The sequence below is a fragment of the Argentina anserina genome, chromosome 6 (assembly GCF_933775445.1).
Source record: "Argentina anserina chromosome 6, drPotAnse1.1, whole genome shotgun sequence".
NCBI lineage: Eukaryota > Viridiplantae > Streptophyta > Magnoliopsida > Rosales > Rosaceae > Argentina > Argentina anserina.
In genome coordinates this window covers 24306869-24323613 of record NC_065877.1, presented here as the reverse complement: position 1 = coordinate 24323613, position 16745 = coordinate 24306869, and the positions used below count along the sequence as shown (strand labels likewise).

At 38.6% G+C, this 16745-nt stretch overlaps 2 protein-coding genes across 3 annotated transcripts; one reads left to right on the top strand and one right to left on the bottom strand.

Moving 5' to 3' along the window:
- Positions 1-3599: 3599 nt before the first annotated feature.
- On the top strand, positions 3600-4757 carry LOC126801111 (uncharacterized). Its single transcript, XM_050528570.1, has one exon. It carries the CDS (start codon positions 3614-3616, stop codon positions 4118-4120), a length of 507 nt encoding a protein of 168 aa, XP_050384527.1. The 5' UTR covers positions 3600-3613; the 3' UTR covers positions 4121-4757.
- A 2056-nt stretch (positions 4758-6813) lies between these two features.
- Positions 6814-10344, bottom strand: LOC126801089 (G-type lectin S-receptor-like serine/threonine-protein kinase CES101). Of its 2 annotated transcripts, none has more exons than XM_050528544.1 (6): positions 9115-10344; positions 8412-8704; positions 8044-8254; positions 7705-7942; positions 7476-7623; positions 6814-7328 (listed from the first exon to the last, which is right to left on the bottom strand). In XM_050528544.1, the coding sequence occupies exons 1-6, from the start codon at positions 10334-10336 to the stop codon at positions 7017-7019; spliced, it is 2424 nt and encodes an 807-aa protein (XP_050384501.1). In that variant the 5' UTR covers positions 10337-10344; the 3' UTR covers positions 6814-7016. The 2 variants fall into 2 exon arrangements, with proteins under 2 accessions (XP_050384501.1, XP_050384502.1); XM_050528545.1 differs by having other exon boundaries at positions 7207-7328; positions 7423-7623.
- Positions 10345-16745: the final 6401 nt, after the last annotated feature.

Here is a 16745-nt window from a genome sequence, read left to right as displayed (position 1 = left end):
TCTGACGGTAGGTACGTTCCATCCGCGTCACGTCGTCCCGATCGGTGCCGACGATAGGTCTGATTTGGCAAGGAGACGACTGGGATGGGTAAGTGTATCCTTAGACGGCCGCCATGGCTGGTGCTATCCTTGGCTTGAGGAGATCTGAATCTGACCGACGAAGGACGACGCTAGGAGAGCTTGGCTCGCTTTGATGATGATATTCAAAATCTGATGATGAATTTCAGTGCAAAATGCAAACCATTAAGTGGTCCATTAAAATTTACATGATGGACTATAAAACATGTGCATGTTCTATTCTCAGAGCAAGTAAAGATGAGGACAACAATGCAAGGGAAAGAAATATCACCATTTGGAAATGACTCTGAACAAGAAGGAAACCACTCATCAACAGATGAAGAAATCAAGAATCTTAAAGCGGAACTTGAGAGTGTAAAGACACAGATGGCAGAACTGCAAAGTGAGTTAAGTGACTACTCCGAGCTGCAACTGGAGTATGAAAAGATGAACAACAGGCAAAAGAGCGTGTCCAGTTGGAGTTCAGGATGGAGAAAAATCAAGAAATCTTTCCATACAAAATCTGAAGCCAACGAAGCTGGAGAAGGCCAAGAAAGACCCAACTCAATTGGGAGAAGACTCAACACTACACGAAGATCATCTATGTCCTGAATTACTATAAAGGCAACAACCAAAGATTTCCAGGTTAAGAGGTTAAGCACCCCTGCCCTATAATGGTGGTGTAAAATTTAAGCCTTCAAGGGTACCATATGTTTGAAAATACAAGGTGAAAACTACCGTACTTTTTTTCTTGGATGCAGGGTGGGTCTTATATGGCCAACTATACATGATGTATTAAATTATGAATGAGCCTCAAATGAAAAAAAAATATAAGGATGCATTATTTGTAGTTTCGCTATATGCAAGCCATTAGATTACTCTACAATGTCGCATTCTACCATACCTCATCTAGCTGACTACATTTCTTTCCTTCTTCTTCTTCTTCTTCTTCTTCTTCTTCTTCTTCTTCTTCTTCTTCTTGTGACAGGAGGTGTGACAAGTAGTGTAATAATGAGTGTGACATGTAATGTGGGGTTGTGACAGATATTGTGACATCGGAGGTGACAAGAGTTGTGACAGGAGGTGTGATAATAATTATGACAGGTAGTGTGATAGAAGTTGTGACAAGGATTGTGACATGTAGTGTGTCAGGGGTTGTGATAGATAGTGTGGTAGAGGTTGTCACATGGGCAATGTGTGTGATAGTGGTTGTGACAGGAAGTGTGACAGTTAGTGTAATAGGTAATGTGATAGTGGTTATGACAGGTAGTGTGACAAAGACTATGATAGTTAGTGTAAATAGATAGTGTGACAGCTTCTGTGACAGTGGGTGTGATAACTGTTGTGACAGTATGTGTGACAGTTAGTGTAAGAGGTAGTATGATAGTGGTTATGACAATAGGTATGACATGCCGAGAGGAAATATGGAAATATGTGAAGTTTTGTTAAAATTAAAATGAGATTGGTATAAGTATGCTCAGAATGAAGAGAATAGCTAGAATTAGGGAACCTTGAGCTTCGGTTTCGCCGTAATTGCTTGGAGCACCGCCATCGATGGCGGGAACCCTTTGCGATGGTTGTTGCACCTTGTACGATTGGTCGATTTGAAGTGGGCAATATATTCAATGAAATATGGGAGCGAGATCTTTCTAACGGTACCAATTTCGTCAAAATCTATCGCAGGATTGAAAAGTTATGGTCGAAATTAAAAAAAAAAGAAAAAAAAGAAAAAAGAAAAGAAAAAGGACCCGGAAAATATTTTTTAAGTGATTTTTTTCTAATTTTATTGATTTTTTTTTTAATTTCCACTTAAATATGATGACATTTTATAATTAATTCATATGTAGTGATTTTTTTAATATAAGTTAGGATATAGTATCTTTTATAATTTGCCCTATAATTAATTCAAGTTCAACATCAAAAAACTCATGCAGCTGTTACACCCCGGGACCGGGGCTTGATAAGAAACCAACCAATATACAAGTTTTCTCAATGATTAAAGCCTAGTAGATGGTTATTAGTAGCTAAAATAGATTGTTCTTTTGCGTTCATGAAAATAAATCTTAATGCACTACAACAATTTTGTAACACTAATCCATCAAAATTTAATTTTAAGAAATCAGTATGAGGTGGTTGTTTGGAGTCACTCTAAAAATGCCATGAGCACTACACTATTAGATGGTCAAGCGAGAAACCAAGCCAATAAAGATTTATATGGTTAAAACCATAAACAAAGTAAAACAGTAAAGTGTGATCGAGTCGATTAAAGAGCAATATGGATTTTTAGCTTTATATTTATTTTTTCCATTAATCTGGAAATCTCTAATCGTTCAAGAATATTGTGAAGAAGATACATTTTTTTTTGGTAAAAAGGACGTCATATTGACTATTGACTTGATTTCAAAGTAGACAGTGAGCTAGTCTCTTTTATATCTCCATATTTCCGTTCGGCGGCGACCAACGCTGGTAGAGGCTCTATCTCTACCTCTGTTGTGTTGCTGCCGGATGGGATCTCTTGCCTTGGCTCTTGGTGGATGTTTTTGAGATTAAACGTACCTAGTTGGTTCAAATCTGGTATGTCCGAGGATCCGCATATCCCTCGATTTATGTGTTATTTATCCATTCTTACTTTTTTTATGCCAATGTTGGTGACTGGAGATAACTCTCTTCAATTATTCCTCTTGGAGATTGAAGTTGTTGTTTCTACTAAGTTTGTGAGATCCTGTCGGCAAAGTTGGTTTTGGAGGCATTGGTGGTCGGTGCGCATCGGTGGCATACTCTCTGTGGGTTTTCGGCTGATGTACAGGTTTTGCTGGTGGCTCTTCGGGTGATTTTGCGGCGGTGATGATGTGGTATTTGCATCGGCAGCGATCTCTTCTTCAGGATGGAGAGGACTAGTTTTTGGGTTGGTTGGGTTACATTTGGTCTTGGGCTCCTGCTCTTTGGGCATGAAGTTTGGCTTGTCCTGATAGTAAGTTAGGTTTTATCCTAACCATATGTCAGGCTTGTCTTGATGTCCATATTTTCATGTTTTTTTTTGTTTTATTGTATGGATTTTAGTTTTCTTTTGTTTTGATTATTTTACTTTGTTGCTGAACTCATGTTTGTCATGGTGTATGTCTTTTTTTCTTTATATTGTGCTGAATTGTTTAGATAGTTGGTATATCATATGTATCACTATGGTACCAGAAAGCTCTGTCTATCCTAAAATAAGTGATATCGGGTGGATATGTAATAACCTTATTGACTTACATTTACCCTATTGAATGAAATTCCAGTTCAAAAAAAAAATTAAAAAAAGTAGACAGTATCGTTATATTCAGACTTTATTTTCTCGGTAAGAATAACGTACGCAAAAAGTAGCGCGTGTCAACAGTGTTGTATATGTCTCGTGCTGTGAGTGCGCCAAAGAAAAATTGCTTTTTTTTTGGTTTCTGAAATGAATCAAGGGGCTTATTGATATTTTACAGTCTCCTTTTATTTTCAAAACTACATAAAAGCACACATTCACTCTTCCGCAAAACCTCAAATTCACAAAGAGAAGTAGAATTAGAAGATGGGAATCTCTCCGTCAAAGCGAGTCAAGTCCTCCTTATCCAACTCGCCCGAGTTCGACTCTGCCTGCAACTCGACCTTCAGCCACTGCCTCTCCCTCACCGAGCACGGCTTCGACGGCGTCTTCCCCTTCCAGCTCGCCACCGCCTCCGACCACCTCTACCAAACCCTCCACGACGACGCCGCGCCCCACCCTCTCGTCCTCAAGTGGGTCTCATCTCCCCCGACTCGCTCCCAGGTCGACTCCGCTCTCCGGGCCGTCACGCGCTCCGACTCCGACTCGGAGACCACGCTCCGGTCGCCCCAGTTCAAGCAGTGGGCCGTCGAGCTCTTCGCCGGCGCCGTCGTCGCTAACGCTCGGAAGGACCTGATGGTTCGGGTCCCGATCGGCGTGGCGGGGATTGCGGGCTTGGGGGCTGCCAGTAGGTCCGGTAAGGACCTTGTTGGAACCGCGATTGGGGTGTACGCGCTCGGCGTTGCCGCCGCCGTTTATCTGGGTTTACAGTGAATGAGGTGGTTTTTGGGGTTTAGGGTTTTAGAGCTTATGGATGGATATTGACTTTAAAAAGGAAATTTACCTTTTTGGACCAGTTATGCAGATTTCATATATCTAATGCCAGTTATATTGTATCATCCAATTTCGCCTGATTCGTTGCTTTTGATTTCGGGTGCTTAATGTTTGCGATGGGTGAATTTGGAGTTGAATGTTTGATTTATATGGAGGCTGTCGTAAATGTTTTGCTTCAGAAACTAATCTGAGTAATCTCAGTGCTTTAAGCTATCCTATTTTTTCTAGTGAAATGCTTTTCCCAGTTCCATTCAGTGCCTTCGCAGTTGCCAGTCGCTGTCAACAAGTTTGAAGACATGGATTTTCATGCCTGTTGCTTAAATTGTTTGTTCATTGGGAGGAAAAGCATATGAGGGATGAGTTTTGATACTTTTGCTTGGTGATAGGAACTGCATAGCCTCTGTTACCTCCACTGTGGAGGTTGTTATTTTAATTTTGTCACGAATGCCATGTCAAATCTTACTGATGAAGAACATAGAACTACTGACATATTTTTTGATGAGATTGGTTAACATTCGAAACACAGGTTAGGTTGATTGTAAGGGTGCTTTCACGATATGTTATAGATTAGAAACTTAGAAACATCGGCATAGCTTATAGGACCTGTAAAAATTCTTATACCTCATTTTGGACAAAAATTACAGTTTACTAATTATCTGGTTAGCTGTTTCTTTCTGTTCTTGCAAATTTAAATATCTTTACTGTGGATTGTGATCTATTGATGCGAAGATGGGTTTGAAGTAGGTGTTTTGAAGCACCACTTTATTGAGATTGCTGTTGTGTACGATGTACTGGATGTCAATGGGATGCTGGCTGCTGTCATTGCAATTGCAGAAGTTTCATGAGATTGATGACACAAAAAAATCCCAATGAATGGTACGTTTAGTTATTTCATTCACATTTATTTGCCTCTCAGGCCATTGATTAATCAGCTTCTGCCTCATTCGTAAACGGTAATTTCAGTAAGTTGGGAAAAACAAAATACAGGACTAGTGAAAATTTATTCTCTGGTGCCGTTGCTACCAAGTGTAGTTTTATTCTTGAACTCCTTCAGCCCAAGCCTTCTTAAATGCTTTTTTTACTGCTACCTCTTGCGTATCAGTGTTTATCTTAATCTTGGAGTTAGGGTAATTAAGAAACCTCCCGAGTAATAATGAATTGGTTCAAATATTAATGATTAACTTGTAAATATAGGCATGATATAGACAGTGATCGTCCATGCGCAGAGAGACCCACATATCTAGATTTCACCCCTGTACAAGTTATTTGTACTGCATTCTCCTACAAAATCATAGCTAATTAGCTATATCCACCGTGTATGACCAACTATGCTGATGGCAACTATGATCAATGGTGTCTCCATTATCTATGGAGCCATAATTCTAGCTGAAGCTATTGGGGAAGTTTTCCAGCACCAAACAAAGCATTTTGCCACTGTTGAAATTATGCGTCTCAAAGAAATTATTCTCCAAAATAAAGTAGATATTGGTGAGAATTGTGCCATTGTGAAGCAGAAAAGATGGAGTTTCAATAAATTAGCCAACTGTTGCTCAACTCCAGCGCAGCATGGATGTAGTTAGTGAGTATTCCAGACTTGACCTTACTTCCTTATATGACGATCATTTATTCTTTGACGTCAAAATAATGTATGAAATTGATCACCTCAGAGGTAGTGTGTTGGGTCGAATCCATTGTCAAGGGACTAGGGTGTTCTGAAACTGAAACAATTGATTGCAGTTCACCCATAGATTGTTGAAAAGGACAAGAACGAATGAACAACAACTTCAAATGCACACCATTTCAATAGACTGGTTTCCTTGTTCGACGAGGAGTATGAACTGCTGTTCCTGGAGGTCTTATTGGAGTCAGTACAACAATGAAACCCAGAGATGAAATTGGTCTGGCAGACCTGCAGTTACTAACTGATGTTTTTGTACAACTCTATGTGAACTTCTTCCTATTTAGGAAGGATTCATTCCTCAATTCTCATGGATACTGAGGACGTCAGGCTATGGTTGCTGGTGTGATTAAAAAAAAAAAAAGAGGGCCAATTTTACAAGTCACAAAGCCGGTTTTTAGCTGTTGTAATCAGTGAAAGTATTGACAAGCAGTGTCGTCTTTTCACTTGGTAAAACATTAAGGATGTGGATCTCTTGAATCTTGATATCCCACCTTGCTCCATCTTGGAAAATCAATATGCAGGGAGTTGGTGAAGATCAATATGGGATGATATTTGGATATGAAACCATTTTGCTCGCTTAAGCTTATTGGTTTTATGTGTCGAGAGGTAGTACTTTCTACGTTCTGCTTGCTTGCTAAATTATTTGGTTTCATTCTGCTGTTCGGTGTTTTAAAGATCATAGCTAGATTTTCAAATTAAAATTGCAATAGTATACATGGCATCAGACGTAATGGTCATAATCACTAGGCAAAGCTGATGTTGCATGCGAGTCTTACTTTTACAGGACTTTCTCTTCTTTCCTTCAAAAGCAGATGTCTCCTCTTGCTCTTTTCCTTTTTTCCCTTGCAGAAGTGATGTAAAATCGTAGAAGTGCAACCTTGTTGAAACTTTGTCATTGAACTTATGACGGGTCTTGCTCCTTTTGCAGTAGGTAGTTGGAAGGACCAAATGTAGACACTACTGATGTTCGAGTGCAAGAAAGCTACTTACAGTAAGTTCTTTCTCTTGAGAACCTATTGGTTATATGATGACCCTGACAAAATTTCTAAAACCTGATATATGTTTTGAACTGTTGCACATTCACATTTCACCATTTATTAATCATCTCTGAAAAGAATTCACATATTGAACAGCAATTAGTAATTATTACTGCATTCATCGTGCTTCTATTACTGATATAGTTACATCATTTGTGGAACAAATTTCTGCCTCTTTTCCAGATGTCTCTATAAACTTTTTTTCAACTGTATCTATAAAAAATGCTGGTTGCTTTGGAGAAGGTAATAGAATGCTATGATTTAAAAGCATGGAAACAACATCTGGCATTGTTGGTCTGTCATCTGCATGATCTTGTACACACAAAAGACCCACATGAATGCATCTTAGAACTTCAGTAATGGGGCATGATTCACCTAATCCTGGGTCTGCTAGCTCATATCCTCTATCTTCATTCCAAATCTGCCATGCCTAAAACAAATAGGTTTGTTGTCTTGTTAGGTGAAACCCTATTCTTGATACAGAATAACAGATAGATAGGACCGAGTTAAATTTCGTTACATACTAGCCAGATATATGCTGTCATGATGAATAGGTTCTTTGAACAAGAGTACTCACATATCCAATGAGGTTGAGTTGGTACTTTGAATGGTGACTGTTATTCTTCTCACCACTTACGATTTCCAGCAGCAGCACTCCAAAGCTGAAAACATCAGTTTTTATGGAAACTATGCCTTTCATGGCATATTCTGGAGACATATAACCACTGCAATGATACCAAAAGGACTATTAGGCATTTGAAATATTTGGACATTTGCAAAGTGCAAACAGATAGGTGAGTACTTACTATGTTCCAACAACTCTATTTGTGTTTTCTTCTGACTCATTCAACCCACATATCCTAGCCATGCCAAAATCTGATACTTTAGGATTTAGATTCTTGTCGAGTAAAATGTTGCTGGCTTTTAAATCCCTATGAATCACTTTTAGTCTCGAATATTTATGAAGATAGATTATTCCTTGTGCAATCCCCTCTATGATGCTGAAGCGTTTCTTCCAGTCTAGGACATTTTTTCTTTGAGCATCTGTCAGAGAAAAATGTTATATAAAAGTATCCTATTAGGGCGGGAGTTAGAAATAGAAATAGTTTCTACAAAAGATGTCGATTGAATATTGGAGGGCCTACCAAAGAGGAAGAAATCTAAGCTTTTGTTGGGCATGTACTCATAGATCAACATCTTTTCGTTTCCTTGAATGCAGAATCCTAAAAGCCTCACCAAATTAGTGTGTTGGAGTTTGGCAACAAGCAAAGCTTCATTTTTAAACTCCACCAGCCCCTGTCCTGAGCTTCTTGAAAGTCTCTTTATTGCAACTTCTTTCCCATCAAGTAGCTTTCCCTAAAATCATACAAGTAATCATACACCATTAGTTCAAATTTAATTGATTAGCTTGTAATCATACCATTACACACAGATACGCACTGCTGTTTATCTTCTCAGTATCTTCTTGCTTAAGAAAAATAGACAAATTATGTCATTATAGTAGAAATTGTACCTTATAAACTGTTCCAAATCCGCCTTCTCCTAGCTTATTAGTTGATGAGAAACAGTTGGTAGCAGTAGCAATGGTATCAAAACTAAATAGCTGCAACTCATTATTGGTTCTGTTACCATCTTTCTGGTGTTTCCTTCCTTCACCGAGTTCATATAAAAGCATATTGTATTCCATTGTTTGTGAGTCTCCTTTTGATTTTGATTTTTTCCATAGTACATAGCAAGAAGAGCAAAGGAGTGGAAAAAGAGCAGTTCCCCCCACCAAAATCAGTAGCCATATCCACCACTTCTTCACTGCATTGACAAATTAATAGTTCATAAGCTATCTCTTGAACATCTTAGCGTAATGAAAAAGCTCTCACTTCTAGTTAAAAGGTTGGCTTTGCCTTAGTTATTCCACATCAGTCTGTTCCTTTACTTCCTTTCCTATCCCAAGTGTTGCTATTTCTTGCTTCTGACTTTGCATAATATGCAATAAATTGTAATGATGTAAAAATTTGTTGTTTGTGTCATTGTTGTTTACATGATGCATGGCATGCAGAAATTTTCAGAACAAACAATGGACTGATGCATGTCGAATGAGACACTTTGTGTCTCAATCCTAGATATATCATATAGTCCATTACTCATGTACTCACTGCTTGTTCTTATATACACCATAATGTCATGCCATTAACCAATTTCATAAAATGTAGATAATTTACCTTTGGATTCCTGGATGTGTATCTCTCTCAGACTACCCAGATTGTTTTCTGTAAAACTTGCCCCTTTCTTCCAAATCTCGCAGCCGGTGCCATCATCTTTTGTAGAAGCATAAGCAAGACAAGAACACATTTTGAAGCAAACATCCCAACAATCTATCAGAGTCATGTTGTCATTCGCAAGCTTGATTCCACTATTAGACATGACACCAAGTTTTTGCACGAATTTGTCTTGAGAGCTCCTGCAGTCTGGTAGCATTTGCTCAACACACCCTTTTTTCAAGGTAGAGTTGGTGGAAGAAGTGCATGAAACTCCTGTGAACATGGCATCCATCCCGAAACCTCTGAGTTCACCTTCTTCACTTAACCAGAGCCTTGGGAAAATAGTGATACCTTTATCAACTGAATAACTCAAGTATGTTTCATTCTCATTTGATATGTAGCTGAAGTTGTACTTGTAGTTACTGCAAAACTCATCTGTAAGGCTGAAGCACCAAGAGTGCCAAGATCCACTAGTCCAGTACAGATTTCCTCTCCAAGAAATGACCATCTGTTTAACACCACTCGGGTCCAAACCGAATGTAAAGGACCCTATGCTCGGCAAATTTCCAGTTCTCCAGGATTCGAGAGTCCAGTTGAGGCCATTTTTCCTATTAAATCCCAACTTCATCTTAGGCAAAAGTGTATCAGTTGGATAATCAAAGCTTTGCCACAAGTCCTGCTTAATAGATCCATCAGGGTTCAACTCACTAAGCACAAAGTTCCCACTATCACGTAGAATAGCACTAGTATTGGTTGCTTCTGTAACAGAATATAGTACAATATCATCTACCATATTCTGTGAAATCTTCATGTTACCATACTGATCAATTATAAGGGCTCCAGAATTGTCAAGAACAGGATTGTTTCGGTTGGCAACCCATACTGCTTTCTCATTATATCTGTTGTACCATATACCTAAGTAAGAGTTACTTGCATCCTCAGGCTTGAAGAATCCTAACCTGAAAATTCCAGACGCTGAAAATAGCTGCATCCCATCCTCGAGCTCTTGGCCTTGTGCTAAAGTATCTGACTGAGATTCAGAGGGCCTCATCAACAGTATGCAGCAAAAAATACAAACAAGTATAATCCTTTCTACTATAGCCATCGATTTCATTTTTTTGTTCACTCTAAACGTAAGAGCTCTGAGAATTTCTGGTCTAGTAGTCTCGTATATAACAGTCATTACATGAATCATTCTCTCTCCAGGTTGTGTTAAGCTTAATTGGGATTCGAGTATATTCAAATTTCTTCAGGATACGGAAGTGCAAAGTCAAAGCAGCTTCTAAAGTCCAGCCTCCATAAATGGACCGAGTGACTTAAGAACCATATGAAACGTCACGGAAAAATCTAGAGCTTTAGTCTAACAAGCAATGAAAATAGAGCCACATGTACAGAAAAAGACTGGTATTGGATTAATCTAGGTTGTTTCATTGGTTTTTCTTTCCTTTCTTTTATTTTGTATAGGAAATAGTTCAATCAAATGGATTTGGTACTTACAGATAAATCTTGGCATTTGGTCTTTTCCATGATGCCCTGTATTTGGCTACAGATGTTTATTCCATTGTGACAAATTAATCTTGACATTGTCTTCTGCTGGCAACTAATTAGGCACCATCAAACCATTGCTATGTGACCTTAATTTGTAGCGTCAGCAGTATTAATTTAGTAAATAACTACATATGCGATAAACTTTAATTATCGTGTTTAATTTCAAGAATAAACTTCACCATCAAGTCGATATATACAAACGATCAAACCTATTCTCCATCCATTCCCAGCAAAACAATTAGTTGTATCAATTATATATAGCCACGTAATGACGTAAAGCCACTTAATTCCCTCATTAATACTGCAGAAGCGTAGGATAATATATATCTTGGAGTCTCTCGCGTTTAGTTTCACTAGCAAATGATCATGGCATCAATAATCTTACTGGTTCTCCCTCATTGAGAACTCTTCAGTCTTCACTCTTGACGTCGCTTGGATAAACTGAACTGTACTGCTGAATGCAGTGCATTTGATATTGTGAGAGAATCCCTTATATATATATATATATAGTCTCTATCCAGAGTGAACCTTCACTCTGAAATTACAGTGTGAAGTTCCAATTTTGGCACACTTTTCGGTCGAATTTTTTCACTTTAAGTGATTCAATATTTAGGTACGTTATTCAAGATCATCTCTACAAAATTTTATCAAATTCGGACATCGTTAAGGTATCGAAATTAGATTAAATCAATGAATGAATTAAAACTGTTCAATGTGAACCGTTCGTGTAAATCTCAATTTTGAAAGCTCAAACCATTATCAAATTGGATGAAACTTTGTTGAGATGATCTTAAATAACATAACTAAATATTGAATCACTTATAGTGAAAACATTTGACCGAAAAGTGTGTCAAAATTGGAACTTCACACTGTAATTTCAGAGTGAAGGTTCACTCTAGATAGAGACTGTATATATATATATAAGAGCTTCTCAGCTGCGGACGTCCACAATCTGAGAATATATATATATATATGTATATATATACATATATACAGCCCTTCTTGGCTGCGGAGGTCCGCACCAAGATTTTGGTGCGGATTTCCATCTTTCTACCACTTTTGATCAATTTTTCTCATCTCCACCGTCTAGTATCTAGATAATATTGTTTAGATCATCTCTGCAAAATTTCAGCCAATTTGGTAATCGTTAAGGGCCTCAAAATTGCGTTTTTCTGTTAAAAATATGAACGGTAACGGTTCGACAGAATTCGGTCCGTCCATTTGTTATTCGATTTTGAGGGCCTTAACGATTACCAAATTGGCTGAAAATTTGCTGAGATGATCTACACAATATTATCTAGATATGAGACGGTGGAGATGAGAAAATTCGATCAAAAAGTGGTAAAAAGATGGAAATCCGTACCAAAATCATTGGTGCGGACCTCCGCATTTGAGAAAATCTATATATATATATATATATATATTGATCTGCTCCGCCTGTACGTACGTACATGAACGAATCATATATAAATTAGATATTAGTGCCTAAAGACGCTCAATCAGCCCTAATTTATTCCAAATAGGCGACGCGCAACGATGGCGCCGATCAACACAATCACACTCCCCTCCTCCCGGCGTTCTTGTCTGTGCCGGTCGGAATCTCAAAATTTTAAATTTCTGGGTACCGTGCAGAGATTTCGAGATTCCGGCCGGCGCTGCAGCTCCAGCCGGCACAAACAGGAGCGCCGGAAAGAGGGGAGTGCGTATGTACTAGTCGGCGCCGTACGGTGCGGATGTCCGCAATCTGAGAATATATATATATATATATATACAGCCCTTCTTGGCTGCGGAGGTCCGCACCAAGATTTTGGTGCGGATTTCCATCTTTTTACCACTTTTTGATCAATTTTTCTCATCTCCACCGTCTAGTATCTAGATAATATTGTGTAGATCATCTCTGCAAAATTTCAGCCAATTTGGTAATCGTTAAGGCCCTCACAATTGCGTTTTTCTGTTAAAAATATGAACGGTAACGGTTCGACAGAATTCGGTCCGTCCATTTGTTATTCGATTTTGAGGGCCTTAACGATTACCAAATTGGCTGAAAATTTGCAGAGATGATCTACACAATATTATCTAGATATGAGACGGTGGAGATGAGAAAATTCGATCAAAAAGTGGTAAAAAGATGGAAATCCGTACCAAAATCATTGGTGCGGACCTCCGCATTTGAGAAAATCTATATATATATATATATATTGATCTGCTCCGCCTGTACGTACGTACATGAACGAATCATATATAAATTAGATATTAGTGCCTAAAGACGCTCAATCAGCCCTAATTTATTCCAAATACAATTCTTCTGCATGCAAAGTTCATTTAGTACCTGACCTGACGCATTGGTAGTACTAATTGAAATAAGAACTGCATAACGCGTGTTTCGCAATTCATGATAAGGAATATGAATGATCCAACATGTTAGTCCAACGTTCAAAGAAATTCATGAAAATAAGTATATGGCTATATGTCAAACATCCGGTTACCTAATTAAAAATCTCCCGATTAATCACACTGTTGTTTCTTACCTATATAGAAAAAAAAATGAAAATGGGAGTCAGACCAAAGGAGAAGAGTTAGATTAGAATTGGCTTCTCTTAATCAAGTGCTGCATGCACTCCAGTCTCCTTTATTAAACAGCAAACAACAAGTAACCCTAACGTTCCCAGCTACTAGTACGTGATCAGTTGAAGGCCAATATGTCAACCAGGACCAGCTACTCCGCCTACTCGAAGAAAGAGACACGTACGTACTTGTGTTTTACCGTAGGGTTTATACATACTTGCCTGCACTCTAACTACAATCTGGGATCCTAGGTTTTGGATATATTCATTTCATATATATTTTTACTTCTATTTATCTTGTGAGTGAGCTATGTAATAGGATTGTATTGAAATATGAAGAGAGTTAAGAAGAATGGCTTGAATGTTTCTGTATATTTCTTGAACACTTCAACAAAGAGAATACAAGAATAAATAGAACATCTAGAACTAGATAAAGACTGCTAGGTTAAAACGAGATTAAAAACCTAGCAGGTAAAACCTAAGGAGATATACATTGAGAAGCTAAATATTGTAAGGTCACTAATCAGCCGATTTTAGCAGAAAAAGGACTGAGATTGTTGAGATTGCAGCTGGCTTGCTCTGCAAGCAACAGCTGCTGCACTTGCTGCTGATTAGACAATGCAGCATTAATGGTTGAAACAACAGCACTTCTCTTCACTCCCCCTCAAGCTGGATCGAGGGTAGCTCTCGAGCCAAGCTTGGACAATAAACATTCAAACTGTGCCGAGGGAAGGATCTTGGTAAAAATATCGGCAAGTTGATCACACGATTTAACATAGGCTGTTGACAAAGTCTTTGATTGCACCTGATCTCGCACAAAATGGCAATCCACTTCTATGTGTTTTGTGCGTTCATGAAACACAGGATTGACAGCAATATGCATAGCGGCTTGATTATCACAATACAAGGGGATAGGTTCAGCACAAGAGATTTGCAAATCCATGAGCAAGGTCTTGAGCCAAATCAGTTCACAAGCTGTTGAGGCCATGGCTCTATACTCCGCTTCTGCACTGGACCGTGCGACCACTGATTGTTTTTTACTCTTCCATGTAACAATATTTCCTCCAACAAAGGTGCAATAGCCAGTGGTAGACTTTCGATCTAGTGTGTTACCTGCCCAATCCGAGTCTGTGTAACCTTCAAGTTTAAAGTGATCATGTTTTTTCATGAAAATTCCTCTAGTGACTGAGCCTTTAAGATATCGCAAAATACGTTTAACAAGCTTGAAATGGTAATGAGTGGGAGCATGCATGAATTGACTTACAAGACTCACAGCGTAAGTGATATCCGGACGAGTGATGGTAAGATAGATGAGCTTTCCCACCAATCTTTGATAAGAGGACAAATCTGTGAGAAGTTCACTAGCTTCTTCCATCTTGATGAGCGAAGGAAGAGGAGTATGAGCAGGCTTGCTATCAACCATATCAACCTCTGCCAAAAGATCAAGAATATACTTTCTTTGGTTCAGAAATAGACCGGATGTAGATTGATCCATTTCTATCCCAAGAAAGTACTTCAATGCTCCAAGATCTTTGATGGAGAATGTAGCATGCAAAGTTTGTTTGAGAGCTTGAATCTCTTTTGCGTTGTCACCAGTGAGGATGAGATCATCCACATACACCAAAACAATTAGTCTCCCAGCGCGACCATTTCGAATGAACATGGAAGAGTCTGCAGCACTTCTCTTGAAACCACAAGTAGAAAGAACTGAGCTAAGTTTAGAATACCAAGCTCTAGGAGATTGCTTCAATCCATAGATTGCCTTATGAAGCTTGCATACCACTCCAGGATTTGATGCTTGAGGATGACCTGGAGGCAATTTCATATAGACATCTTTTTCTAGTTCACCATGTAAGAACGCATTTTTCACGTCCATTTGAGACAATGACCAGCCACAATTAACCGCAACATATAAGAGAACACGCACGGTATTCATCTTTGCCACTGGAGCAAAGGTTTCTTTATAATCCACTCCAAATGATTGAGTGAATCCCCGCGCAACTAACCGTGTTTTACACCTCTCCACAATGCCATCTGAGTGAAATTTAACTTTTGTACACCCATCTTGCACCTACAACTTTATAACCTTTAGTTAGATTAACAATACTCCATGTCTTATTGTCATCTAAGGCCTTAAGCTCATCATGCATGGCTTGCCTCCAAACCGGAGAGGAGTTAGCCTCTTCAAAGGACTTTGGCTCAACAACATCATGCAATTTGATTAAAAAGGAATAATGAGAAGCTGTTACCTTATCTGGATACACAGCATTACCAATTGCATGTCGAGGCTTGTAAGTTTCGAACCCTTGTAACCTAGTATTCGGTTTCCTAGTCCGACTAGGATACCTCTTAGTTTGTGGATTTGGAACTGTAACTGATTCATTTTCAGTTTGAGCTTCTGCTTCACCTTGAATGTCACCTTCTTCTTCAGCCTCTTCGTGATCTTCAACTCTGGTCTCGGAAACAAAAGTGTCACCCGGGTTTGTGGAGCCATTTTCTGAACCCTCAGTTTCAATGATGGGAGTTGGTCTCAACTGCTCAAATAACTCCCCCTCAATATCATTCTCGGATTCTTGATAGAAATAGTTTCCTTCATCAAAACGAACATCTCTAGAAACAATCAATTTTCTAGATGTAGGATCATAGCATTTGTAACCCTTTTGAGAAGATGAATAACCAAGAAAGACACATCTAATGGCTCTAGCATCAAGTTTATCTCGGTTGTGAGATTGCACATGAACATAGTACACACAGCCAAATATTTTAAGATGATCAATGTTGATTTTTCTCCCTTTAAGTACCTCAAATGGGGAGTTGTAGTCCAATACTCTACTGGTTTATGATGTAAGCAGCTGTTTGAATGGCTTGAGACCAAAAACGTTTAGGCACGTTTGCTTGAAGCATGATTACTCTTGTTTTCTCCAACAGATCACGGTTCTTTCGTTCAGTAACTCCATTTTGTTGTGGAGTTCCTACACAAGTTGTCTGATGAAAGATGTCTTGATCATTAAGATAATTAGTCATAGTCTTAGATGTATATTCAGTGCCATTATCCGATCTCAGGATGCATATGTTAGATGAGAAATGATTTTTCACTAAGTTATTGAAATTTGTAAAGCTGGTTGCAATTTCATTCTTAGCTTTAAGAAGGTACACAAAGGTGGTTCTTGAATAATCGTCAATAAAAGTAACATAATACTTAAAACCATCAAAAGAAGTTGTTCTTGCAGGACCCCATACATCTGAGTGAATAATTTCAAAAACTCTAGTAGCTCTAGAACCTAGAGATGGGAAGGGCAATCTATTAGCTTTGGATCTTTGACATGTCTCACAATGATCCAGATCATTACACAAAAATGGAAATAAAGATGACAACACTTGAGATGAAGGATGAGCAAGACATCTGTGCCATAAGAGCTGACTAGGTGAAGATGATTTTGCATGGAGACTTTTGGAAACAGAAGACAGGATGGAGATGTA

What these genes read in the sequence shown, in the direction of transcription:
- LOC126801089 (XM_050528544.1), bottom strand. Translation starts at nt 10,336, where the DNA reads ATGACTGTTATATACGAGACTACTAGACCAGAAATTCTCAGAGCTCTT. An exon ending in ACACATCCAGGAATCCAAAG is followed by an intron (nt 8,705 to 9,114) that starts GTAAATTATCTA and finishes TTGTCAATGCAG; the next exon opens with TGAAGAAGTGGTGGATATGG. An exon ending in AATAGAGTTGTTGGAACATA is followed by an intron (nt 7,624 to 7,704) that starts GTAAGTACTCAC and finishes GTATCATTGCAG; the next exon opens with TGGTTATATGTCTCCAGAAT.
- LOC126801111 (XM_050528570.1), top strand. Translation starts at nt 3,614, where the DNA reads ATGGGAATCTCTCCGTCAAAGCGAGTCAAGTCCTCCTTATCCAACTCG.